We start from the raw sequence: 25,209 nt of genomic DNA on the forward strand, positions 1-25,209 counted from the left end.
AGGTTAGAGGATCTCAAAATATGGGGAGTATCTCAGACCCAGAACAGAAGTGGTGCTGGGGGGGGCGGGGGAGCGGGAAGGATGCAGTCTGAATAATTCATCCGTCCTCCCCAGACACTGCCTGGCAAAGTGTGTCTAAGCAATGGCAAGCCCACTGCTCAGAGCCACTTAGCCAGCCAGCCGCAGGCTAATGCACTCACAATCTGTTTGGCCAGCTTGATAGCTCTGGGGATGAGGGAGGGGTGCTGGGAGGGGGACTTCCGTTCCCAGCAGGTCAATGGCTTCACTTTGGCCAACTGCACACAGAGGGACATTTGTCCACTTTTTGCCCTCTGCCCTTGCGTCTGTGCCCAACAGCAGCCCAAAGGGGAGGCATTTTGCTAGCCCACAGGCATTTAGCCGCTGCAGCTTTCCCAGACAAGGAAGGAAAATGTGAGCAAAGGTTTCACTTGCTAAAGACCTGCATGGAAGGCACGGGGGCAGCATTTGGAAAGTGGCTGCTGTAATTAGGGGTGGGATCTGGAGTCTCTGCCATCATACGTGCTCAGAGGACAGCCTTAAGAAAAGGACCAGGAAGTGGGGTGCTTACAGAATCAGGGCCAGGAAATAGACCAGGAAATAAGTTGTGAATTGCAGGTAAACAGTGCAGGCATTAGCAGGATCATGTCTAGAGAAGAGGTGGGAATATAATAAGAGCCTTGCTGGAACACATCCATCTTGTTGAGCATGTGAAGCCAGCCCTAGCAGAAGGCAAGGTGAGGGAGCTACCTCAGGGGGAAGGTGGAGAACAGTGCCAAGATGTTAGAAGACAGGGCTGTGTGGCAGACGTCTACCTTAGTGGAGGAGGAGGAGGAGGAGGAGGAGGAGGAGGAGGAGGAGGAGGAGGGGAGGAGAAGAGATGTTTGGATTTCATATCCCGCTTTATCACTACCCTAAGGAGTCTCAAAGCAGCTAATATTCCCCTTTCCCTTCCTCCCCCACGACAAACACTCTGTGAGGTGAGTGAGGCTGAGAGACTTCAAAGAAGTGTGACTAGCCCAAGGTCACCCAGCAGCTGCATGTGGAGGAGAGGAGACGCGAACCCGGTTCCCCAGATTACGAGACTACCACTCTTAACCACTACACTACACTGCTAGTGTAGAAATTGAATGACAGTCCTGTCCACTTCTGTTAACAGCAAAAATTAGGCCCCATTTTGCCCTACAATGCATTTTGACTAAGGCCTACCCCTGGTGTCACATAAAAGGCAGGGTCTTCTCAGTGGCAGCTCCCTATTTGTGAAATGCCCTCCCTGCTTATTGACTTGCAGGAAGAATTTGAAAACATTCCTGATTACCCAGGCATCTGATGGCTTGTTCCTGGCAACCATGGATGAGGGAAGGTTTTTAGAATGTTTGAACTGTAGCTTGCTTTAGAGTATTTTAACTGTTTTTAGAGTGTTTAAATCATAATAAAAAAGTTTTGTTATGGATGTGTTTGTCACCCTGGGCTCTTTGGGAGGAAAGGTGGGGTATAAATTAAACGATCATCAACAATTATAAATGTCATCAGACATGGGCAGAGCCGGGATTGTTGTTAGGGGAGGGACAGGCTTTTGTTAGGGGAGCAGAACCTCAGTTTTGTATTGATTTTTATTTATTTTCATTGATTTAGGGTGGGCAGTTCCCCCCCCCCACGCTACGCCCATGTCATCAGATGTGGGGCAAAAACCTTGGCTCAGCCGAAAAGGGATTTGCAGGCCCTGCCAGCCACCTGATCCATGGTGCCTGCAAAGCCTTCTGCAAAATGCTGGGCAGGAGAGCACCTGGCAATCCACTTGCTGCCAGTCTTCAGAAGCTCTTTTCAAAGTGTTCTCCTTTGCCTCAGGCATCACAATGTCTTGCTGACATCTTTCTCCTCCAACAGCAAAGAGGCAGCAGAGCAGGAAGCAAGCATTTGTTCCAGCCTCTGGGTTTCAGATGTACACATTTCTTTGAAGCCTGGGGGCTTGTCCACACTTCTGCTTGTGCCGTGCCTAGAAAACACAGGTCCCAGGGGTATTCCCCTCGCCCTACTCCTTTCCAAGGGAAAGCCCATTCTTTAGCAATAGATCAGAACAAATGGCAATCCCGCAAAAACCCGAATTGCCGTTTGTTCCAATTGAGCGCTAAAGAGCAGTTTTTGCCAGGGGAAAGCAGTGGAAACAAAAGAAAGTATGGCTAAGTGGCCCTCCCTGTGGCTGGGCAAACCGACAAGAAACCTCCCCTCTCTGGACTTTACCAGCAGCCCTGAACTTGAGGCAGAGAGGTTTACTTCAGGGATAGATGAGACCCCCTCAGGACTGGATCCCCCACCAAATCTGAGCAATATAAGGGAGGCCTTCCCTCCCCCACCAGTTTTTTACTTTGTTGAAGGAGGGATAAGCAAATCGGTGGGCCCAATTCCTCTCCACTACCCTTATTTCTTTAGCTGAGCACACGCTATACCTTTAGAGCACATTCAGAGCATATTCTTTCCCTCAAAGACTTCTGGGCACTGCAGTTTATTAACAGTTGCTGGGAACTGTATCTCTATGAGCGGGCAAACTACAGAGCCTGTAAGTCTTTGAGGGAATAAGTATGATTTAAAGGATTAGTGTGTACACATCCAAACAGTCTGACCTAGTAAAAAAAGGCAGGTAGAAAGCGTAAAACAAGGCAATTCTGAGGCGCATGACACTACAGGTGCTGTCCGCTGATCCTTGGGGTGGTTTTGCCTCTAATGTACTGAGCTGAGAAATGGGTCGAGAAGAACCAGGCTTAATTCTTTGAAGGAAAGAATAGCTAAAAAGCTTGTGTGTGTGTGTGTGTGTGTGTGTGTGTGTGTGTGTGTGTGTGTGTAGCCTTCACCACATTTATTAATTATGGTACCTCTTCACTTTAAATCTGCATGGAGCAATGAACAACACTGGCATTCTAAAACAATTCCTGGCAGCAGCCGTCCATGCTTCTCCGTCAGCAGCCCTGGTGCCTTCCACTTCCTGACATTTTCGATTACAGCTTCCACCAGTCCCAGTTAGCACTCAGACTGACTGGAAGGCGCACCAGGTTGCTGAAAATTTGTCTAATGAGATCTCTTTGCAGCCATGTAAAACAATAGACAGCTATATGCTCTGTGTGAGCAAATCCATTCTATTATGATTATGATTATCATTAATATTGTTCTTGTTTTCCATTTATTGTACGACTTCTAACTGCGCTAATAAACCAGGGGTGGGGGATCTGTGACCCTCAAGGTGTTGTTGGCTTCCAACCCTCATTATCCCTGACCCCTGGCCATGCTGGAGGAGGCTGATAGTTGTTGAGACTCCCAAGAAGGTTGGAGGGGCCAGAGGTTCCCCATCCCTGCTGCAGGCATTTTATAGCCTCACCCATTGGTTCCTTCCAAAGGCCAGTGGGAATACAATGGAGAGCCTGATGATTCTACAAACTACAAAATGTGGCATGTATCCTTACACCTGTTCACGGTCCAGCCAGCCCTCCTTGGGGATGTTGAAAAGGGGTGTGTTTTTTTAATGCTTTGCTGTTCTGCATGCCTCGGGGTTCATTTAAGCATGGCAATACCTTCCTCCTGTTTCCCAGTGGTCCAATTTTGGCTGCAATGCTATTGGCACTCAAGCAGCTAAGTTTGCTATTAGAGGAGATGATGATTAAACCAAAGGTAGTTTCTTGCTTTCATTCAAAGTGGTTTTCAAGGACCATCTCCAAATGGCCATACAGAAAAGAAGTGCCCTTCTCAATGCCCAATAAATCCCACTGAAATGTCTTGGCATAGGAGGCATCCTGCTGAACTGCCCACCTCAGCCCAGTCACTTCCATCTTCACACCCATAAAAAAAAAAATCAGCACCGTTTCTAAATGGCCATTTAGGGGAATGCATTGGCCGAGGTTATCTTCTTGCTACATGCTGCTTTGTATACCACAGGATAAAGCTATGCAAACACTTGTCCTTCCAAGCAAACACATTCCAGCAAGTTGTGAATCTGCACCTTGACTTGCAAGCCTCTGAATGAAACAATGTTAAAAAAAAAAAAGCCCATGTCCTCCCAAATGAATATTGAAATGCAGAGGGTTGAATGGGGAAAGTGAGACTTAAGTCGGTGTGGTGTAGTGGTTAGAGTGCTGGACATGGAGACCAGGGTTCAAATCCCTAGCCAGCCATGAAGCTCACTGGGTGACCTTGGGTCAGTCACTGTCTCTGAACCTAACCTACCTCACAGGGATGTTGTGGGGACTGAGAGGGAGAAGAACCATGTGTGCCACCTTAAGCTCCTTTGTGGAAAAGGATATAAATGTAGTGATAAATAAAACAAAATAAGTTTCATTGCAGCGCCCATCTGAAATGCAATAGAACAAACTGGGGCGCAGACATGAACACGACGGAGATCAATGGGCGAATGGTGGATGTTGACAGAGCTCAGAAGAGGATGGAACGTCAGAGTGAACTGAAGCATAAATATGAGCAAATCAAGCAGGAGAAAGTGAACAGACACCAGAGTGTGAACTTGTATGTAAAGAATCTGGATGGTAGGATTGATGATGAACAGCTGAGGAAGGAATTCTCTCCTTATGGAACTATCACTAGTGCCAAGGTGATGACAGAGAGTGGACACAGCAAAGCTTTTGGGTTTGTATGCTTTTTGTCCCCAGAAGGGGCTACAAAGGCTGTGGCTGAAATGAATGGGAGGATTTTTCAGTGCCAAGCCTTTGATTGTTGCCCTTGCCCAAAGAAAAGAGGAGAGGAAAGCCATTCTCACCAACCAATACATGCAGAGACTAGCTACCACGAGGGCCTTGCTGGGTCTGATCTTCTGCTCCTTTCCGCTGGCAGGTTATTTCCTGCCCTCCCTTCCACAGCCTCAAACCAGAACTACTTTCTACAGTCCTAGCCCTGTTGCCCAAGTCTGCCCTGTCCCCCATTGGAATATGCAGCCCTCCCTCATCCTATCACACAGCCAGCCCGATCCTGAGGACTAGTACACCTCCCAGGCATCCTCTGTCTAACATCAGTACCATGAGACGGACAAGCTTCCACTCAAGCTCCCAGGGTATCTCCCAATGCCCAGAGAGTGGCCAACATAGGAAACCAGACTATCAGCACTTGGGCATCCTCCTCAACAGCCCTCTCACACGGTGTTTCTTTGGCTGTGAGGAATGTCCAGCCCCTGGGCACCATGGCACCTCTGCCAATGCATCAGGTTGTAGAACCAGCTGTCCGTGTCCAAGGACAGGAGTCCCTGACAACATCCATGTTGGCTGCAGCCCCTCCTCAGGAGCAGAAGCAAATGCTTGGTGAATGCCTCAACCCTCTGATTCACTCATTACACCCCTCCATGGCTGGGGAAGATCACAGGTATGCTGCTGGAGATAGATAACTCTGAGTTGGTGCTGATGTTGGAGTCACCTGAATCCCTCCACTCTAAGATTGAGGAAGCTGCTGCTGTACTGCAGGTGCACCAGATCTCTGAAGCGTCCCACAAGAGCAACTCGGCAGCATTTCTTCAGTGACCAAGGTGGGTTGGATCCATAGAATCATAGAGTTGGAAGAGACCACAAGGGCCATCCAGTCCAACCCCCTGCCAAGCAGGAAACACCATCAAAGCATTCTTGACATATGGCTGTCAAGCCTCCGCTTAAAGACCTCCAAAGAAGGAGACCTGGCAGTGGCGAAGGTTTGGCTGGCGTGGCAGGTTTCGTTCACTCCCTGCCTGTCTGGTGCACACACGTGCGCACCCCAGGCACCAATAAAGGACGCAACACCACTGCATGTAGGTACTTTATAGCATGTCTAAAATGCTCTTCCTGTGTGTTCAGGTATGCAGCGGAGAAGGAAGGGGTGCTGTGGGGGCGGTTCGCCCCGGGTGTCACCACTGAGGGGGGTGACAAAATGCCAGGCAGCACTCACCGCAGGATCTGCAGCGCACCTGAGCCATGCGTCTCTCCTGGGCGCACACAGGCCAAACGGTCCGCCCACTGCCTCCCCACAACTGTAGGGCAACTGAGTGGGAGGAGGCAGGCAGACTCTGGAGGTCCCGCCCTCACCCCACCCCTGAGCATGCCACCCGAGCAGCTTCCTCTACCACTGCAGATATGCCACCACCATATTCTATACAGCAAACCTTGCCAGGTACCATTAGTGGTCTTTTGAGCAAACAGTGTGTTGCATGGAAGGACTGAAGAGACGTTTGAAGTGAAGGCCTTTAAATGTTCATGTACTGATAAAAAATAATCATGCGCAGCCAGCCAACCTTTTCAGGTGGTGAACATAGCATGACAACCACACTGGAAAGCCTGTGTAAAGTAGTTTCATGGGGAAATGGCTAGAGACTGTTCTGTTGATATACAGCAGCATGATCATAGCCTACACAGGCTGATGGGTCATGCCGCGTTATCTCAGAGATGGAGTGAGTGGCCACTATTCACTATCATAAAAGCAGAATGAAAAGCAGAGATAAGTGGCCATTGAATATACTGCTTTGAGTCGGGGAGGGGCTGATCTGGCCAGTGGGCCAGATCCTGATGCCCTCCACCACATGGACCACTTGGACCAAGTGGGTAGAGTTGCTCACCTGTCAATTGCCTGATTTTTTTAAATTGGTTTTTATTTCAATTGAACAAAATTAAGTAAAAATAAAAAGTGCATAAAGAGGGGGGAAAGGGGAAGATGTATATTATATCATTATAAATGCAAACACCTACAATTCTATATATGCTTGTCGAGCATGTTGTTGTTTAGTCGTTTAGTCATGTCCTACTCTTCGTGACCCCATGGACCATAGCACGCCAGGCACTCCTGTCTTCCACTGCCTCCCGCAGTTTGGTCAAACTCATGTTCGTAGCTTCGAGAACACTGTCCAACCATCTCGTCCTCTGTCGTCCCCTTCTCCTAGTGCCCTCCATCTTTCCCAACATCAGGGTCTTTTCCAAGGATTCTTCTCTTCCCATGAGGTGGCCAAAGTATTGAAGCCTCAGCTTCACGATCTGTCCTTCCAGTGAGCACTCAGGGCTGATTTCCTTAAGAATGGATAGGTTTGATCTTCTTGCAGTCCATGGGACTCTCAAGAGTCTCCTCCAGCACCATAATTCAAAAGCATCAATTCTGCAGTGATCAAGGAGCCCAAGAAAGTAAAATCTCTCACTGCCTCCATTTCTTCCCCTTCTATTTGCCAGGAGGTGATGGGACCAGTGGCCATGATCTTGGTTTTTTTGATGTTGAGCTTCAGACCATATTTTGCGCTCTCCTCTTTCACCCTCATTAAAAGGTTCTTTAATTCCTCCTCACTTTCTGCCATCAAGGTTGTGTCATCTGCATATCTGAGGTTGTTGATATTTCTTCCAGCAATCTTAATTCTGGCTTGGGATTCATCCAGTCCAGCCTTTCGCATGATGAATTCTGCATATAAGTTAAATAAGCAGGGAGACAAGATACAGCCTTGTCGTACCCCTTTCCCAATTTTGAACCAATCAGTTGTTCCATATCCAGTTCTAACTGTAGCTTCTTGTCCAACATAGAGATTTCTCAGGAGACAGATGAGGTGATCAGGCACTCCCATTTCTTTAAGAACTTGCCATAGTTTGCTGTGGTCGACACAGTCAAATGCTAATGAAGCAGAAGTAGATGTTTTTCTGGAACTCTCTAGCTTTCTCCATAATCCAGCACATGTTTGCAATTTGGTCTCTGGTTCCTCTGCCCCTTCGAAATCCAGCTTGCACTTCTGGGAGTTCTCGGTCCACATACTGCTGAAGCCTGCCTTGTAGGATTTTAAGCATAACCTTGCTAGTGTGTGAAATGAGCGCAATTGTGCGGTAGTTGGAGCATTCTTTGGCACTGCCCTTCTTTGGGATTGGGATGTAGACCAGGCATCCCCAAACATCGGCCCTCCAGATGCTTTGGACTACAATTCCCATCATCCCTGACTACTGGTCCTCTTAGCTAGGGATCATGGGAGTTGTAGGCCAAAACATCTGGAGGGCCGCAGTTTGGGGATGCCTGATGTAGACTAATCTTCTTCAATCCTCTGGCCACTGCTAAGTTTTCCAAACTTGCTGGCATATTGAGTGTAGTACCTTAACAGCACCATCTTTTAAAATTTTAAATAGTTCAGCTGGAATATCATCACTTCCACTGGCCTTGTTATTAGCAGTGCTTTCTAAGGCTCATTTGACTTCACTCTCCAGGATGTCTGGCTCAAGGTCAGCAACCACACTACCTGGGGTATACAAGACCTCCATATCTTTCTGGTATAATTCCTCTGTGTATTCTTGCCACCTCTTCTTGATGTCTTCTGCTTCTGTTAGGTCCTTTCCACTTTTGTCCTTTATTATGGTAATCTTTGTATGAAATGTTCCTTTCATATCTCCAATTTTCTGGAACAGATCTCTGGTTTTTCCCATTCTGTTGTTTTCCTCTATTTCTTTGCATTGCTCGTTTAAGAAGGCCCTCTTGTCTCTCCTTGCTATTTTTTTTTGAAAATCTGCATTCAATTTCCTGTATCTTTCACTATCTCCCTTGCATTTTGCCTGCCTTCTCTCCCCTGCTATTTGTAAGGCCTCATTGGACAGTCACTTTGCTTTTTTGCATTTCCTTTTCATTGGGATGGTTTTCGTTGCTGCCTCCTGTATAATGTTACGAGCCTCCATCCATATTTCGTCAGGCACTCTGTCGACCAAATCTAAATCCTTAAACCTGTTCCTCACTCATAAGGGATTTGATTTAGATTGTGTCTTACTGCCCCAGTGGTTTTTCCTACTTTCTTCAGTTTAAACTGGAATTTTGCTATAAGAAGCTGATGTTCTGAGCCACAGTCAGCTCCAGGTCTTGTTTTTGCTGACTGTATAGAGCAGGGGTCCCCAAACTAAGGCCCGGGGGCCGGATGCAGCCCAATCACCTTCTAAATCCGGCCCACGGACAGTCCGGGAATCAGCATGTTTTTACATGAGTAGAATGTGTCCTTTTATTTAAAATGCATCTCTAGGTTATTTGTGGGGCATACGAATTCGTTCATATTTTTTTTCAAAATATAGTCCGGTCCCCCACAAGGTCTGAGGGACAGTGGACCGGCCCCTGCTGAAAAAGTTTGCTGACTCCTGATATAGAGCTTCTCCATCTTTGGCTGCAGAGAATATACAGTAATCAATCTGATTTCGATGCTGCCCATCTAGTGGCGTCCATGTGTAGAGTCGTCTCTTGTGTTGTTGGAAAAGAGTGTTTGTGATGACCAGATTGTTCTCTTGACAGAACTCTATTAGCCTTTGCCCTGCTTCGTTTTGAACTCCAAGGCCAAACTTGCCAGTTATTCCTTTTATCTCTTGATTCCCTACTTTAGCATTCCAATCTCCTATAATGAGAAGAACATCCTTCTTTGGTGTCATTTCTAGAAGGTGTTGTAAGTCTTCACAGAATTGGTCAATTTCACTTTCTTCAGCACCGGTAGTTGGTGCATAACCTTGGATTACAGTGATGTTAAAAGGTCTGCCTTGGATTTGTATAGAGATCATGTTATCATTTTTGAAATTGCATCCCAGTACAGCTTTCGCCACTCTTTTGTTGACTATGAGGGCCACTCCATTTCTTTTACGGGATTCTTGCCCACAGTAGTAGATATGATGGTCATCCGAACTGAATTCGCCCATTCCCGTCCATTTTAGTTCACTGGTGCCCAGGATGTCAATATTTATTCTTGCCATCTCATTTTTGACCACATCCAGCTTACCAAGGTTCATGGTTCTTACATTCCAGGTTCCTATGCCACATTTTTCTTTACAGCATTGGACTTTCCTTTCGCTTCCAGGCATATTCGCAACGGAGCGACCTTTCGGCTTTGGCCCAGCCGCTTCATCAGCTCTGAATTTACTTGTACTTGTCCTCCGCTCTTCCTCAGTAGCATGTTGGACGCCTTCCGACCTGAGGGGCTCATCTTCCAGCGCCATAACTTTTATATGCCTGTTGTCTTTGTCCATGGAGTTTTCTTGGCAGGGATACTGGAGTGGCTTGCCAGTTCCTGCTCCAGGTGGAGCACGTTTAGTTGAAACTCTCCACTATGACCTGTCCATCTTGGGTGGCCCTGCATGGCATAGCTCCTAGCTTCTCTGAGTTATTCAAGCCCCTTCACCACGACAAGGCAGTGATCCATGAAGGAGTTAGTAAGCATAGAACATTGTAAAAACATGTGTTTCAAAGAAGTATTATCCAATTGCCTGGTGTTAACACCATGACCTCAAGGGAAGCACTGGCACCAGGCAGGGGCCATCAGTGTATCTCCTTTAATAGTCAGCAGAAAACATTTGTTTGGGCAGGCTTATTCAGACACACACAACAGGCTGCATGTTTTACTGTGTGTTGTTGTTGTTGTTGTTTGTATCATTTTCTAATGGTTTGAGGCATGTTCCCACAAAACAAGAAAATAGGAAGCACTTTGCACACCAGAAATCTGTGCTGGGATGCATACCTGACTTACACCCACATTTACTGATCAGGTGCATCCTGATCCTTAGAAATATAACTAGGCAGAATTAGTCTAGAGAGGGCAAAGCTCAGCACCCCACGGCAGGGCTTTGTGCCTCTCTCTGCTGTATGGGCTCCGTCACCCTGGAAACTCACCTGTCCTCATGAGGACTATCACCATTCAGTTCACACAGGTTCTGCTACATGACACATGACACAACGCATGTCTGATGCTGAGTGACTCTACCCCCCCCCCCCGGAAACCTCAGCCGTGCCCCCACAGCCTAGGAGGGCGATTGCCATCTTCCGACTACGGCTTGGCATGGTATTTTACAGCATGCCAACTCTAATCTTGGGACAAGCTGTCTTCTGCTGACGGGGAGTGACTCTGCCCAGCTGGGTCTCTCTCTGTCTGCCTTGTGGGTGCATCAGCCTGGCCAGTGTCAGCAACTAATCCAACCTGACAGGTCCAATTGCTTAGAAAAGTCCCAGAGATTTCCAGTGCCTCCCAGCTCTGGCTGCAGCTGCGCTGACTCAAGAGGAGAGAAGCAGGCAACCCTCAAAGCAGATCTAGAAGAGGTACAAGTCTGGCCTGCATATCCTGAGCATCAGGACATCAAAATATTTTGTGCCCAGAGATACTGGATTTGGGAGGTGAGTAGCAAACCCTCCTCCTTTTCATAAAGTAACCATTCCCACAAGGGTCATTCACCTTTTACCCCGATCTAAACAATGGAATACAGTATATGATGAGACAGGGACCACCTAGTTATTCTCTCTCTCTCTCTCTTTCTCCCTCATTGAAAAGGAAATACAGTATTTAAATTGTATTATGTTTGTCATTTAAATGCATGTCTGTTCATATCTGAGCTGTGAGCTGCATTGTGAAAATTATATAGAACGGCAGATTATAAATTTGAACACATGTAAAAATAAATACAACCTAACCCTAACACTTTCCACTCAGCAGCAGTGTGTAGTTTTCTCCAAGGTCTTGCACTGGGGTGGGGCAGAGTGAGTGCTTTACGCAGATTGTGGGGAAACTGAAACTTGCCTGGTGGAGCGAGTCCTCAGTCCATCCCTTGTATGTGGCCACAGAGTCCGTCCCAGTGCTGGGTCAGCTCAAGCTGTACTGCTGCCTTAGGTGAAAATTAACTCTGCTTCTCCCAACCACATGGGATGGCAGGCAGAAGGGACTGCCCCCCCCCTTCAACAACACACAGGTGTTCCTCATTGCTGCCCTTCCAGAAGTAATTGTAGGAAAGGGAAGGCCTCATGACTGGGGCAGAGGGAGCACACAGTGGCCCCAAACCCTATGGATGTAATATCCTGGGGCTTGGGTTGGGGAAACCATGTGCACGTTTTCTCAGGAAAGATGATGGAGGGGGGGGAGCATTCCTTGGCCCTCCAGTTATCCCTGCATCAGCTCTGCCGTCTACACCTGTGTTTTTGCATTTTGTATGCGTGGGGTCAGCCCACACCAGTGGACCGCTTTCCTCCTCCATCTCAGGATTTCCCTTGCGGTACTGAGTTGGCAGGACAGTGCGGGCAAGCTAGAAGGAGTTGGCTCTGCCTGCCATTGTCTCTGGCGCCACCTACTGTTGGCCTCCCGCCGCGCCACCCCAGGAGGCACCAGGCGCCACTAGCGTTGGCTGCAGCCCCTCATAACAAGCCGGCGATCCTCCGCGCCCTTTTCCGCCCACACTACACCGGTGCCTTCTTCCTTCCCCGCTTTCTGTCTCTCCCCTGCTTCTCCCCTATATTTGCAGCTCTGCCTCAGCTCCTGTTCGCCCTCTCCATCTCTCTCTCTTAGCTGCCACAGATTGAATTATTTCATTCTTTGTAAACGAGCTTCAGGAAGCGGCAGGATGGACGAGAGACGGAGAGGAGGGCGCTGGTAAAATGAAAGAGGCGGGTAGGAAGGAAAGCTGAACCCCCCCCCCCTCCATCGCCCATCACAAACCCTTGCTGGGAATTCAACATCACCACGCCCTTTCTCGGTCCTCTTGTGCTGCCGTCTGCTGCCATCTAGTGGGAATCCGGATTGTTGCACATGAAGAAAAGCGGGCGTTCCAAGGGGTGATCCTGGTGACTCACTTCCTTCCCTCCCTCCCTCGTGCAACACACAGACTATTCTTCTTAGTGCTCAGGTCAAGGAGTGTTTCATAGGTTCGAGCTCTCAGAACAAGGCCACCAAAACGTATTTTCCGCACGGTGGTCGTTCATATGGGTGTCCTTGATAACCCTTTACCCCCGAGCCCCCCAAACAGCCAGAAGCAGGCAGTGACCACAGCTCAGCTCAGCTCAGCTCAATTCAGGCAGATTAACGCCGCTTGATGTCTCTCAGCTGAATGCAAGATGTGGAGGGGAAAATACACGCATCAGGTTGGGTTGGCGCCGGGTGGCGTTATCGTTTTATCTGCTTGTTTGTGCATGCAGGGCAGTCATTCATTCATTAGAAGCATTTATTTCTTTGTCCCCCTATAAACAAGTTCTCAAACACCACTTGCTACAGGCAGGCAACCAACAAGTGAAGAACAACACACCACCTGTATGCGAGGGGCTGGCCTAGAACAAGCAATTGGCCAAGGCAAGTGTCCCTATTTTCCAGGATCAGTCCCGAAATTAGGAAAGCCATATCCTGGCTTCCGATCTGATCCCAGTGCCGCTATTTCCCCTGCCAGTGTTGTCGCTGCTGAGCTCGGGGAGGAGGCTGAGCCGGCGCTTGTCCCAAGCAGTGACAGCTGTGAAGGAGCATCCCATGGCCTCCTCGCTTGGGCACCTTGTCGTGGCTGCTGGAGAGCAGGCGAGGAGGAGAGGCCAAGGACAAGCCGGCTCCGAGGGGCAGGCAGAGGGCAGGGCTGCCCTAGGCGGGAAGAAAGGGGGAGGGAAGTGCAAGGAGTCTTGATTTAAAAACAAAACAAAAACAAAACTGTGTCCAATCTTACTCCTTTCTAAAATCTATTTATTGGTGTGCTTTTCTTTTTGTAAACCTACCAAAGAATAAAATAAAATCTGGGTTAATAAGAGGTTTTCTCAGGACAGGGGAGGGTTGTGTGTGCTGAGTCTTGTTGGTGGAATGCCCTGTGGGGGGATGGGGGCAAAAAGGGGGGTTGAGGAGGGTCAGTTTGGGGGGGGGGTGATGAGAACGTCCCTATTTGCCTCTGATGAATGTTGGAGGGTATGCAATAATAAAAGATGGAGTAGCCCACTGCCATGGAGCCTCTCTGTGCAACCAAAGCTAGCCCATTGGGTATTGCAAATGCTTGACAAAAAAAGGGTCATAAGTCAACACAAGGAGAACAGGAGAAGCAGTTGAAAAGAGAGTTCAGGGATATTTTTGCTAGGTGTAAACTGTGTGAAGGCACACGCATTGGTGCAAAAGGCCACTGCAGAGCTTCCTTTACACCCCACCCCCATAACTGTCTGTCTGCATATAATTTTAATATACAACAGACAAAGAAAAGCCTTTGGCAAAGGGGTCTCAGACAGCGAAGGGTTTGGGGGGGGGTCTTATTGCAACAACAAAAGGGTGTCTCATTTTCATCCCTGAAATACTGGATACTGTGTGACTGTCCCCAACAGAATCTAAAATGCTGGGTGTGATCTTTCAGATCTGAAAGAACTCTTCATCCTGTATTGATGTTCAGAAGGAAGATGGGGAGGGGAAGAAAAGAAGAGAAATCGATGTTGCATTGTTAGGCAGATGTTCACCTCACCATATCTGGTGCTTTTGAAAACAATGAAGCAGGAAGTTAGCTGAATGCAGATACTGCTAATTAGGTTACCAAAAGATCTTGTTGTTAATATTCAGTGAACAAAAATTCCCTCCAGGGACAAAGCATTAAATGAAAAGAAAAGGAAAAAACCAACCACCATGCCCTCTGAAAATCTAGCAAACAAGAGCAAAGGTACACCTGTATCTGCAAAACCTTTCAGGTCTCCTAGAACTTTGGGGAAGCAGAGAAGAGGTCAGGTCAGGGTTTCCTTTATGTGAGGAAGTTAGATATTAATTCTTGAGGAGGGTGGGGTGGGCATGCCAGGTAGCAGGTCTACAGCAAACAAGCAAGCAAACATCTAACGATGTTGCCATTTTTGTTAGTTATCAAACAGCAAACAAACAAGCAAACATCTAACGATGTTCTGGTTACAGGTAGGTAGCCGTGTTGGTCTGGATCGAAGTAAAATAAAAAAATTCCTTCAGTAGCACCTTAAAGACCAACTAAGTTTTTATTTTGGTATAAGCTTTCGTGTGCATGCACACTTCTTCAGATACAGTGAAATGGAAGTTTCCAGGCACTTATGTAGAGAAGGGGTGGGGAGGGGTGGGGAGGGGGAGGGGGGATCACTCAGAAGGGTGGTGGAAATGGGTGATTGACTGATAGCTGTTGATGACCGGAAACGACTGCAAAACCCTTGCTTTTTCATGCAAAACCATTTGCAGTCGTTTCCGGTCATCAACAGCTATCAGTCAGTCAATCACCCATTTCCACCACCCTTCTTAGTGATCCCCCCTCCCCATCCCCACCCCTCCCCACCCCTTCTCTACATAAGTGCCTGGAAACTTCCATTTCACTGTATCTGAAGAAGTGTGCATGCACACGAAAGCTCATACCAAAATAAAAACTTAGTTGGTCTTTAAGGTGCTACTGAAGGAATTTTTTTATCTAACGATGTTGTCATTTTTGTTAGTTAGCAAACCCTTGGAGATTTCTTAGTTGGGTAATTGTTTGCCTTTTAAAACATTAATCTACATTTCTTTTACACTATATGGAATCTCAGTATTACTGTCCTTTTGAGGCACTTAGGAAAGTTACTGTAAGGTAAACTTACCAAACCATCCTATTCTGCTCCTGAGTAACTTTGCACTGGGGGGTTAGGAGTGGGGAGGTGAGGGATACTTTCCCACTGCACCTGGAATACCTACTTAGAAAAGCCCCCAAGTGTCATGAAAACTGGAGACACATCCTCAGGGACCCTTCAAACATCACCAAGGCCCACTCATCAGGCATGGTGCTGGTGCTGGTATTCACATCACACACAGGGAGCAAATCTACGCAGGCTGAAACAGGTGATTGACAGGTGGGCAGTGGGTGGAGTCAACTACCTGTCAAAAAATGGCCTGGCCACTCTGGTGCCAAACTCAGTCAGAGCAGTTCCCCATTCTGGCATTGCAGCCTGTGTTTCTCCTCCTCCCTTCCCCCATGGGAAGTGCTCTGTCTTGGCACCACCAGTGGTTGCTTTTGTGTGTTTGCATCCAGTGCCAAAGTGAGGTGCTTCTTAAGATCCTAGGTGAAGATGTGTGCTCAAGTTCCCATGTATATTTTAGAGATAGGCTCTTTGCACAAAGGACCTCTTTGCAAAAAGGCCACAACAAACCCAAAATAGCCTCAAAAAATAAATAATCTGCCCTCCCATCTCAGCCAAATTGAAATTTGCCTTCTGCAGTTAAAATTAAGTAAGTACCTTATGACAAATGCCAAACAGAAATTCAACAGGTGAAGCTTTCACCAGAATGCAAAGGTGGCGACAGAGGTGGGGAAGTTTCGCTTGCTGTTTAAAAGTAGGAGCCCTGCCAGAAAGCATAGCTGCCAAGTTATCCCTTTTTTAAAGGGATTTTCCCTTATGCTGAATAGGCTTCCTCGCGAGAAAAGGGAAAATTTGGCAGCTATGGCCAGAAAGAAAGAAAGAAAAAGGCAAATCTTGCTATATAAATAGGACTTCAAGGCCACGGCCAGGCCATCCGTTTTGGCTCCTCTGCCACTTGACCCCCCCCTTCCTCTTCCTCACTGCCAGCTATTAGCTGCTTTCCCCCTGGTGGCAAGAGAGGCAGAGAGAGACGCAGCAATGGGGTGGGGAACCTGTGTCTCTGCAGATGCTGCAAGGACTACAACTCCCATTATCCCTGACCCTCGGCCATGCTGGATGTGGCTGAAGGGAACTGGAGTCCAGCAACACCTGGAGAAACACTATGATTAAGATTTTGCTTGTGTTTGTGTAATTGATTAATCAATATATTGAGCTGGCTCAAATATATTTAATCAGTTAACACATGCAGACTAGAAAGTAAAGCACACTGGATAATTTATTAGAGCACCAGATTCTATGTACTTTGTCTTCCACCAAGGCAGTCCCAGGCTTGCCTGCTTCTCAACACCCAAAATCTATAAATGTCCAAGAGTATCCGAGAGGAAAGAGTTCCCTGCTGGCTCCAGAACACAAAGCAACATCTTGGCTCTAAGGATGGCATGTTCAGTGCCTCCTCTGACATCAGTAGCCCATGGGCAAGTCCACAGTCCAGCCAAGACTATGGGGAAGCTTCCTGTTGCAACCAGCTATCAAGCCACAGGAGGCCCAAACAGGTCCATAGTTTCCACCACCAAGGAGAGATGCTCCAGGAAGGAGCGGATGGACACACGCAGAATCCGGGCTTCATCTGCTCTCCATCGACTGCAAAAAAATAAAATAAATATTTTTTGTGTAGAGTGAAACATAAAACGTCAACACTTGCACTACACTTAACAGTCCAATGAACATGCCACTCCTTCTGCCAATATCCTCTTTCTATTCCGGTCCTTAAGCTTCCCTTTTACTCTTGGCAGACACTGGGCACCTGGTCCAATACATATTGATGCCAGAAAATATACTGTTTCACTTAATTCATTTATTCTTATCATAGCACCATCTGAATGCTAAGGACTCAACAGAGAGGATCGGAGGAATGATTCTTATTCTCTTCCTCTATCCTCCTCCTCATCAGTTTGTATAGCACTTTACAGAAAATACAAGGGGATAGATCTCTGCCCTGAGATGCTTACAGTTTAAAATTTGGCACAACAGAGGAAGGAAATGTATGTGGGTGCAGGCGAAGGAGGCGATGATTTGACTGACAAGTGCTCAGGTTTAGTTAGAGGCCTGGGTGCTGCAGTGTCCCTGGCTCCACGGGCTTCATGGGAAAGCTGATTGGGGGGGGGGGCTTGATGGAAATAAGCGAGGAGGATGCACAGAGGGGTTCTGAGAAGTGGTACCAGGCATATGGGGCACCAGGGAGGAAAAGGCAGAGTTGTTTCGGGGAACAGAAGACGTCTAGAGGTTGAGGAGCAAAGATCGCAGGCAGAGATGTATCGGGATACAAGAATGCTGTCATAAGGATGGGAGAGCATGGCCATAGAGGGCTCTGAAGGCAAGAGCAAGGAGTTTGTGATGCAACGGGAGCAGGCAGGGAGGAGCATCATGTTACCAGAGTGCTGTGAGAGATGAATGATTTTGGCAGCTAAGTCAGCAAGGGAAGACAACAGAAGGTTGGGGTGCAGAAGTCTTCATTTCTGCAGGCAAGGGATAATGACAAGGGCATCCCACCAACTTTCATTCACTAGCAGTGGGCACAACACCCCCACCCCTTGGGGAACAGCCCCAGCTCAGTGGGAGAGCAGCCATGCAGATGTTCAATCCCTGGTAGGTCTGGGAGCAATGCCTGTCTGTCCCCCTGAAAAACTGCAGGTGGGCCTGTGCTAAATGGATGGATGACAGGCAGATTCCTACGTCCCCAGGAAGTTGTCCTGTGTGCAGAAGCACACCGATCCAAATGCAGGTCTTGCTCAGCACACCACTTTATTTTACTTGCACCCCACTCTTCCTCCAAGTTATGCTCAAAACAACCCTGCAGGGTAGGCCAGGCCAAGAAACAGACTCATTCAAAAGGGTTCAGCTCCAAGGGCCTTCTGGCGGTTGCCTCATGTGAGAAAAGAGGTTACAGAGAACCAGGCAGAGGGCCTCCTCGGTGGTGGCACCTGCCCTGTGGAACGTCCTCCCATCAGATGTCAAGGAGATAAATAACTATCCAACTTTTAGAAGACATCTAAAATCAGCCCTGTATAGAGAAGTTTTAAATGTTTTAAGTTTTTATATCTATTGGAAGCTGCCCAGAGTGGCTGGGGGAACCTGGTCAGATGGGCGGGGTACAAATAATGTTGTTGTTGTTGTTGTTGTTGTTGTTGTTGTTTAAACCCTGGTTCAATTCCAAGAAGCCATCCATTACAGCGCCACCTTGTCTCTCATCCTCCTGCAGCTTGTGCAGGAGACCTTCCAGCAGGCTGCACCCAGGACTCAGAGCCCACCATCTGCCCCGACTGGCACCACCCCTTGCCTCTTGTAGAAGGGGGCGCCTGGCCAATACTCACACATGCAAGATGTCCTCCGTCACGTCCAGTTCCTTGCTGATCCCTTCTTTGCGGGGCTCAGGGTCAGGGGCCAGGGAGCCCAGCGCAATCTGGGCCAATGATGATGATGGGAAAGGGATCCTCAGCTCACTGATGTTGGGGGGGTAGCGTTAAGGAGCATAAAATGTACAAGAAAATCCACACACACACACAGGCGCACACTGCCTACCTTCCCAACAAGAGACACTTTCTCTATTCAAGGTCACCTTTGTATTCTGTGTTTAATATTTCTGGGAGAGCTTCATCCAGGCCCTGGTTTTCGACTGAGGTGCTCTGACACGGATTAGAATTCCATGACTGTGGATGGGAGAAAACTCAAGACCAATGTTCAAATTGCAGGGTGGAGGGCAAAAAGCAAATGCAGTTAGTGGTCAAAAAGCATTAAAGGGCAACTTATCCCCATTTCTCTCCTCACTAGAATCCTGCGCACTGTAGCTTACCCCTCACAAAGCTACAAAGTGCCCATAATACTTTGCGAGTGAAACCCTAGCAACCCATCACCTTGATTTCCCAGCAGCTCTAGAAATGCAACTTAGCACACCTGCATTTTATGCAAATGCATGTCGTGGGTCTGCGCTTAGAGTCCCTTCAGCAACACCCTTGCAAGTGACCACGGACTCCGGCCCCCTTCCCACCCTCCCAGCAACAGTGTCCGGATCCAAATCGCACTTCTAATCTGAACATACAGCACAGGACCCGTTCCTATTTTATTTTTACGGTTTCAGTTGCAGGACTGGGCAAGGCTTTTGCACTTCTGGCACGTCAAAGGCGCGGGTATTTTAGCAGGAGCTGAAATCCCGTTTTGATCTGCAACCGGTGAAACCCATTTCAACCGCCTTTGCGCTTCCTGCCTATTTCCGGAAAGGCGGTTGCCAGAGGCTGTCGGTGCCAGAGGCGCCTTTACGCAGAAGCAAGTCCCGCAGCCGGGGACCTGATCCCCCCACTCCCCTCGCTCCTGCCCCGCGATCCCGGCGTTGTCCTCCCCCCCCCAACCTAGTCCCTCCCTCCCATCCAGGAAAGGAGGACCCCAGCAGGAATTCCCTCCCCTCTTGAAAACAGATAAGGTGGTGGGGGTGGGGAACCGCGATACCTCCCTCCAAAGGACCCAGGCGTCCGACAGCCCACCCGCCCCCTCCGCGGGCGCATTGCTGCCTCGTCCCGCCTGCTTCTTTCCCGCCGGATACAACGCGAGGCCTGGCCGGGACACAGCGCTCCCTCCGGCCGCCGCCGCTCCTTCCATCGCCGCCGCGGCCGCCTCCCCCTCGCTCTTCCCCACGTGGGCGCCGAGGGGTGGATCCCAAGGAGCTGCCAGCCCACGTGGGTGGATCCTTCCGAATCCACAAGCATTAGCTGTAGAGCAGGCATGCCCAACCTTCGGCCCTCCAGATGTTTTTGGCCTACAACTCCCATGATCCCTAGCTAACAAGACCAGTGGTCAGGGATGATGGGAATTGTAGTCCAAAACATCTGGAGGGCCGAAGGTTGGGCATGCCTGCTGTAGAGAGTCTGAGACGAGGTGGCGGCGAGCAATATGCGTTTATGAATATTATAGAGACATACAGTATACCCAATGTGTGGTGGGTTGGGGTTTGTTTTTGTTTTTAATGCATTTTGTTGGTTTTTCCGCAGAAGAGGAATAAATACAAAAGCAAAACTCGGGAACATAGCTTGCCAATCACTTTTGGTATAAAGTACAGCAATTTAACCTGCAAGCTTTCAGCTTTCTGCGCTCAGCAGTGTGTTTTGGTTTGTTTGTTTTTAATTAAAAATTAAATTTAAAAATTGGGTTTGAAAGATCTGGGGGGAAAAGACTTTGGCAATCTGGCACACCATTGCACCCAATGTGTTTTGACTTCACACGATTTTGGCTTTAGGTGCGATTCCAGAACAAAAGCCCAGTTGAGGGCTTTCTGTGCCACATTATCAGAGCAGGCCCACTGAGGAGGCAGGGCAAAGCACCTGCTTCAGGCGGCAAAAAAGCAAGAGGCAGCGCTCTGCCCACCCCTTCTGCCAACTTGTGGACAGTGGCACGCTCCCTCCTTGCTGAGCTTGGCAAGGGGGGAGTGTTCCTGTGTGTGGTGGGAGCAGAGGTCACATAATGGTAATTAATTTGTTGCTGATTTAGGCCTCTGCATAGAGAAATGGGTTGCAGCAAGGAAACTACTGTCCTCTTGTCAGTGGAGAAATCTATGAGACACTAGAAAATGTGGATGGAACTTTGGTCCCATTCACGCTATACATTTAAAACACATGGCTTCCCCAGAGGATTATGGGAACTGTAGTTTCTTACATGTGCTGAGCATTGTAGCTCTGTGAGGGGTAAACTATACAGTAGTTCCTATGATTCTGGGGGTGGGGGTGGGGCCATGTGCTTTAAATGTGCTTTGCATCTATGGTGTGGCTGTGACCTTTCACACATGCTTGATTTTCTGAGAAAGCTGTAAAAAAAAACCCACAAAGGTTTACGAGTACGGCTGTAGATTTATGGTGAACACGATGGTTTGTAGAATCATGTATAACTTTCCAAGTTGGTCTCTGCCCAGGCCAGAGCACTTCTGTGGCATGTAACCAGGCCCAGAACATTGGCACCAATTGAGTGTCACATTTAGTGTCGTATGCACTTCATTCTAATACAGTAATATTGGAATTTTCACAAAGAGGAATTACACACACTAAAATAAATATTGGAAGAGGAAGTGTGAGTCATTGGTGCTCCCGTTCCCCAATATACACTCTCTCTGTGGGGGGGGGGTTCTTGCTGCAGGGGAAGGTGTGCCGTTCCCTTCAGCAACATACCGCCGTGAAGAAAGAACGAAATTTCCACAAACTAATGTGGAAAATGTTGCAAAATGCCATTCTGGCCCTCCTGAAGATCTGAGTGGATAGTTCTTGTAATGCCTGGGTATCCCTGACTTGCAATGGCTCTCTAAGGATCTTTCTTAGCAGCCCTATCTGGAAATGCCTGGGACCCCACCTCCTGCATACAAAGCATGAACTCTGAAACGGGGCTATAGCCCCACCCCAACTTGCACTTACTAGGGAGTAGCGGTAAGTCTTTGGAAGCACTCGGACTTCCTTCAAAGTAAACTTACTTAGGATCAAACTGAAAATTGACAACTGTCTTCTGTAAAATAGGACACCTGAGCATCTTATATTTGCTCTTCATCTGTTAATGAGTGAACGTCATGGCATTTCCTCTTTTATCCCGGCCTTTTCCATATTCTGCATAATCTAAATAGGATCCGTTTGAAAATTTAGGTTACCTCCTAAACAACAATGCAAAATTAAGAGACAGTCTTTTGAGCACCTTGCTTCATTTAGCTCTTAAGGGAGAGAGAGAGAGAGAGAGAGAGAGAGAGAAAGAAAGAGAGAGAGAGAGAGAGAAAGAGAGGGGGGGAGGGAGAGAGAGGGGGGAAGGAGGTTGCATTGGAAGTAAGCAGGGACACCGCAGGGGCTTGAACCCCGTCCTGGAAACCAGGAGCGCCGACCACCAGCGTCTTTTGCTTTTTTTTTTGGCCAATGCAACAAGGTGAAAAGCAAAACCTGAGAGAACACTCTGAATACAGAATGTTCTCTCAGGAAAAAAGAAAACCCTTAAGAGTTATGAAGTTGCAGACAGAACACAATCAAGGTTTTATCCCTTGCCAAGCAAGGGATATTCACCTAGATTGGGTTAAGTCACAGAGTGCCATGTTGACTGCCATTAATTTGCAGAGACTGGTTCCAGTCTTCAAACTCTGCCTTTATGCTCACCTTTTTGTTTGTCCCTCTGAAGTGTGAATTCATGGGCCTGGAAGTTCCTTCTGCTGGCCTGTGAAAAGCAATCTGGACTCATTAGTTTGTCCCCGGCCCTTTCCCACCAATTCCAGAGAAATGTTTTTTGAACACAGCTGTTCTTACTGACCTGACTTCTGCAGGAAGAGCTGGCTTCACCTGAGTGTGGTGGGCTCTTGGACGGAACTGTGAAGAGATCAAGCGGGGGAAATGGAGAAGCCAGCACAAAAGGATTCTACTGAAAAAGATCACTGAATTGTGAGGTGTGAAGTTCACTTGCCGTTAAGTTTCCTGAAGGCTTGCAAAATTCTATTTCTTGTGTCGCTGAGATGCACCTGGAAGAGACTAGGGTCTTCAGCAGCCCTCCCCTCCAGACACAGGAGCAAAAACAGCCGGTTACCTGAAGCAGCGCAGTCAAGACGCAGGTGTCTCTCAGTCCTACACTGAAGATGTTCACTTGATGCATCAAGAGCTCTGACACTGCCTCTTACTTGTCAATGGAGCAGATTTGCCTCCGGCACAGGTGAGGTCTGTAAATAAAAGAGCTGGAACAAAAGAAGGATGGCTGTCCCACCAAAAGATGTACCTTATTGTGTGGTGATGGCACAGGAAGGGGCCTCCCCTGCAGTGGTGTCCCGACAAGAGACGTCCCTCTAGGTAGAAGCACGGAGAACGACTGCATTAGGCTTTTGAGTTCGCAGCTCTTCTGAAAAAGTGATTGAATAACGAACATTGCTCAATACAAGCTCTTTGGAATATTTAGTTTGCATATTTGATGTATGATTCCATTTAGAGCCTACCTTTTCTCCAACAGGCTCAGGGTGCTTGAATGGTCCCCCTCACGGCGACCTGAAAGAATCTTTGTACAAAAAGAGTTGCAGGCAGAACACAACAGAAGTTTTCCCCTTGGCCAAGCACAAGATACTCACCTAGTTTATCTTCAGCCAGAAGACACACAACTGTATTCCTGCTATAATTGTGATAGAGCATTTAGAGATCACTTGTTAGTTAGTAGTGCCTATCGCCACCTCTGATGATTCAAAAGGTTTTTTAATAGAAGCTACGATTGCAGTTGAAGGTAACCAAGTGAGAGGTTACAGGCAAAGGAAGCAGTTTGCTACACCAGGTTTTTAAATATATTACCTTAGGAACAGAAGTACTGGCAAGGATCCAAATTTTAGTATTTGTTGGAAACCCAGCAACTATCAACCCTATCACACACGTTTTCACCAAAAAGCCAGTAATACAATTTGGGTCAAATTCAATTTCTAATAAAGTCTCAGCATTTATGGATCATGTTCCCTGCAGTAAATAGTCATACCTGTACCCCAGGCAAAGAAAATTGGGAGCTACATGCCTCCTTTATCTACAGGATTTAAGGGTACAGACCTCTATTCCAAAACGTTTCACAATTGTGGGTTATTATGATTTTGTGTGGCCCCGCTCTGGTCATTAGTGGAACAATCCGCCACCCCCTTATGTATGAGTAAAAATGGCCAGAGAGTCGGGATTCATAAGATTTCAAATATTTTCCCAGTCATTTCAGCCTTACCATTAGCAGAGAAAATCTTCTGCCCTTTATGTACAGGAAAAAATGGTTAAGGCTCATCCTTCCTAATTCTGAATATGTTTGTGCTTAAACGTTTGCTGGACTTTTTTTGCTTAAAAATGGCTGGCAAAATGGTGAAAACCTCTACTCACTCTAATGCCTCTACCAGGCCGCCTCTACCATTGCCATCAGTAGATTGACCCTCAAAATGCCTTATTGGCTTTTTCACACTAAAATCAGCGACAGACAAAGGAAGCCGTTTTGATGCATCAGCTTTTAAAATGGGTATTCTAAATGGGTATTCTACCTTAGGAACAGAATTACTGGCGAGGATCCAAAATGCTGGCATGTTTGGAACCTTCTGGATTTATACACATCTGAAGGAACAAAAACTCAACAATATTTTGGTGACCCTCTTCTGCAGTTGCCCAGTAACTACAATTAGGTATAATACTCTCACCCTTGGTTGCTTGCTTTTTGCTGCTGCTCCTTGTGGCTTTTTCAGCTATTTCCCCCTTTTTTGCTTCCCCGACAACCAATTCTTGATCCTAGTGGCTTCCAAACCTTTTCTGGTTCAATAGTTATTTCTCTTTTCGTGCCTTCATTCTTTTCTAATTTCACTAATCTGAAGTGGCTCCCGGAATGCTTGTCATTTGCCTTGAATCCCATCAAAGAAAAGGGTGGGGTATTATTAAAATATAATAATAATAATAATAATAATAATAATAATAATAATAATAATAATGCCTCTTCCTAGCTTCATATGCCAAATGCCACCACTTTTAAGCCTGCTGCTCAAGAGGGTTTGTTATTCTACTCTTTGGAAGCCACATTATAAATAAAATGAAGTTCCGCCCATTAGCAAAGGAGCTTATCTATAGTCCCCAAGAAGCTATCACATAATGGCTGCAAAGCATTTTTGTCAACAAGGCAACCTGAGCTAACATGAAATTAAATGGAACTATGTTGTCTTCTGCTTTGCTCTTTATCACATGCACTGTATCATACCCTTACCCTTCTCACTTCTAAATCTTACCTGTGTTAAAATCTTACCAATCTTGGTTTGTCCAACTTCTAGAGCGAGGTTCTGGAGCGAGTGGTCGCAGACCAGATCCAGGTGCTCTTGGAAGAAGCTGATTTTCTGGATCCATTTCAATCAGGGTTTAGGCCTGTTTTGGCACAGAAACTGCCTTGGTTGCCCTGTAC

General features: G+C 47.4%; 1 protein-coding gene, 1 long non-coding RNA gene and 1 pseudogene across 2 annotated transcripts; 1 reads left to right on the top strand and 2 right to left on the bottom strand.

Moving 5' to 3' along the window:
- Window positions 1–4,387: 4,387 nt before the first annotated feature.
- Window positions 4,388–5,525, top strand: LOC118075377 (embryonic polyadenylate-binding protein-like; annotated as a pseudogene).
- Window positions 5,526–16,528: 11,003 nt separating this feature from the next.
- On the bottom strand, window positions 16,529–19,942 carry LOC118097803 (EKC/KEOPS complex subunit LAGE3). The gene is made up of 3 exons (XM_035141046.2): window positions 19,865–19,942; window positions 18,642–18,770; window positions 16,529–16,911 (listed from the first exon to the last, which is right to left on the bottom strand). Exons 1-3 carry the CDS (start codon window positions 19,918–19,920, stop codon window positions 16,800–16,802), a joined length of 297 nt encoding a protein of 98 aa, XP_034996937.2. The 5' UTR covers window positions 19,921–19,942; the 3' UTR covers window positions 16,529–16,799.
- Window positions 19,943–22,199: 2,257 nt separating this feature from the next.
- On the bottom strand, window positions 22,200–25,209 carry LOC118097500 (uncharacterized). The gene is made up of 3 exons (XR_009556848.1): window positions 23,255–25,209; window positions 22,585–23,160; window positions 22,200–22,491 (listed from the first exon to the last, which is right to left on the bottom strand). It is a non-coding gene; the product is annotated as an uncharacterized LOC118097500 (long non-coding RNA).

This window comes from Zootoca vivipara, chromosome 16 (genome assembly GCF_963506605.1).
Source record: "Zootoca vivipara chromosome 16, rZooViv1.1, whole genome shotgun sequence".
Classification (NCBI taxonomy): Eukaryota; Metazoa; Chordata; class Lepidosauria; order Squamata; family Lacertidae; genus Zootoca; species Zootoca vivipara.

Coding starts and splice junctions, on each gene's coding strand:
- LOC118097803 (XM_035141046.2), bottom strand. CDS start 19,920: ATGGAAGGAGCGGCGGCGGCCGGAGGGAGCGCTGTGTCCCGGCCAGGC. Junction 18,771..19,864: donor TCCCGGCCAGGCCTCGCGTT/GTATCCGGCGGG, acceptor CCCCAACATCAG/TGAGCTGAGGATCCCTTTCC. Junction 16,912..18,641: donor ACGGAGGACATCTTGCATGT/GTGAGTATTGGC, acceptor ATTTTTTTGCAG/TCGATGGAGAGCAGATGAAG.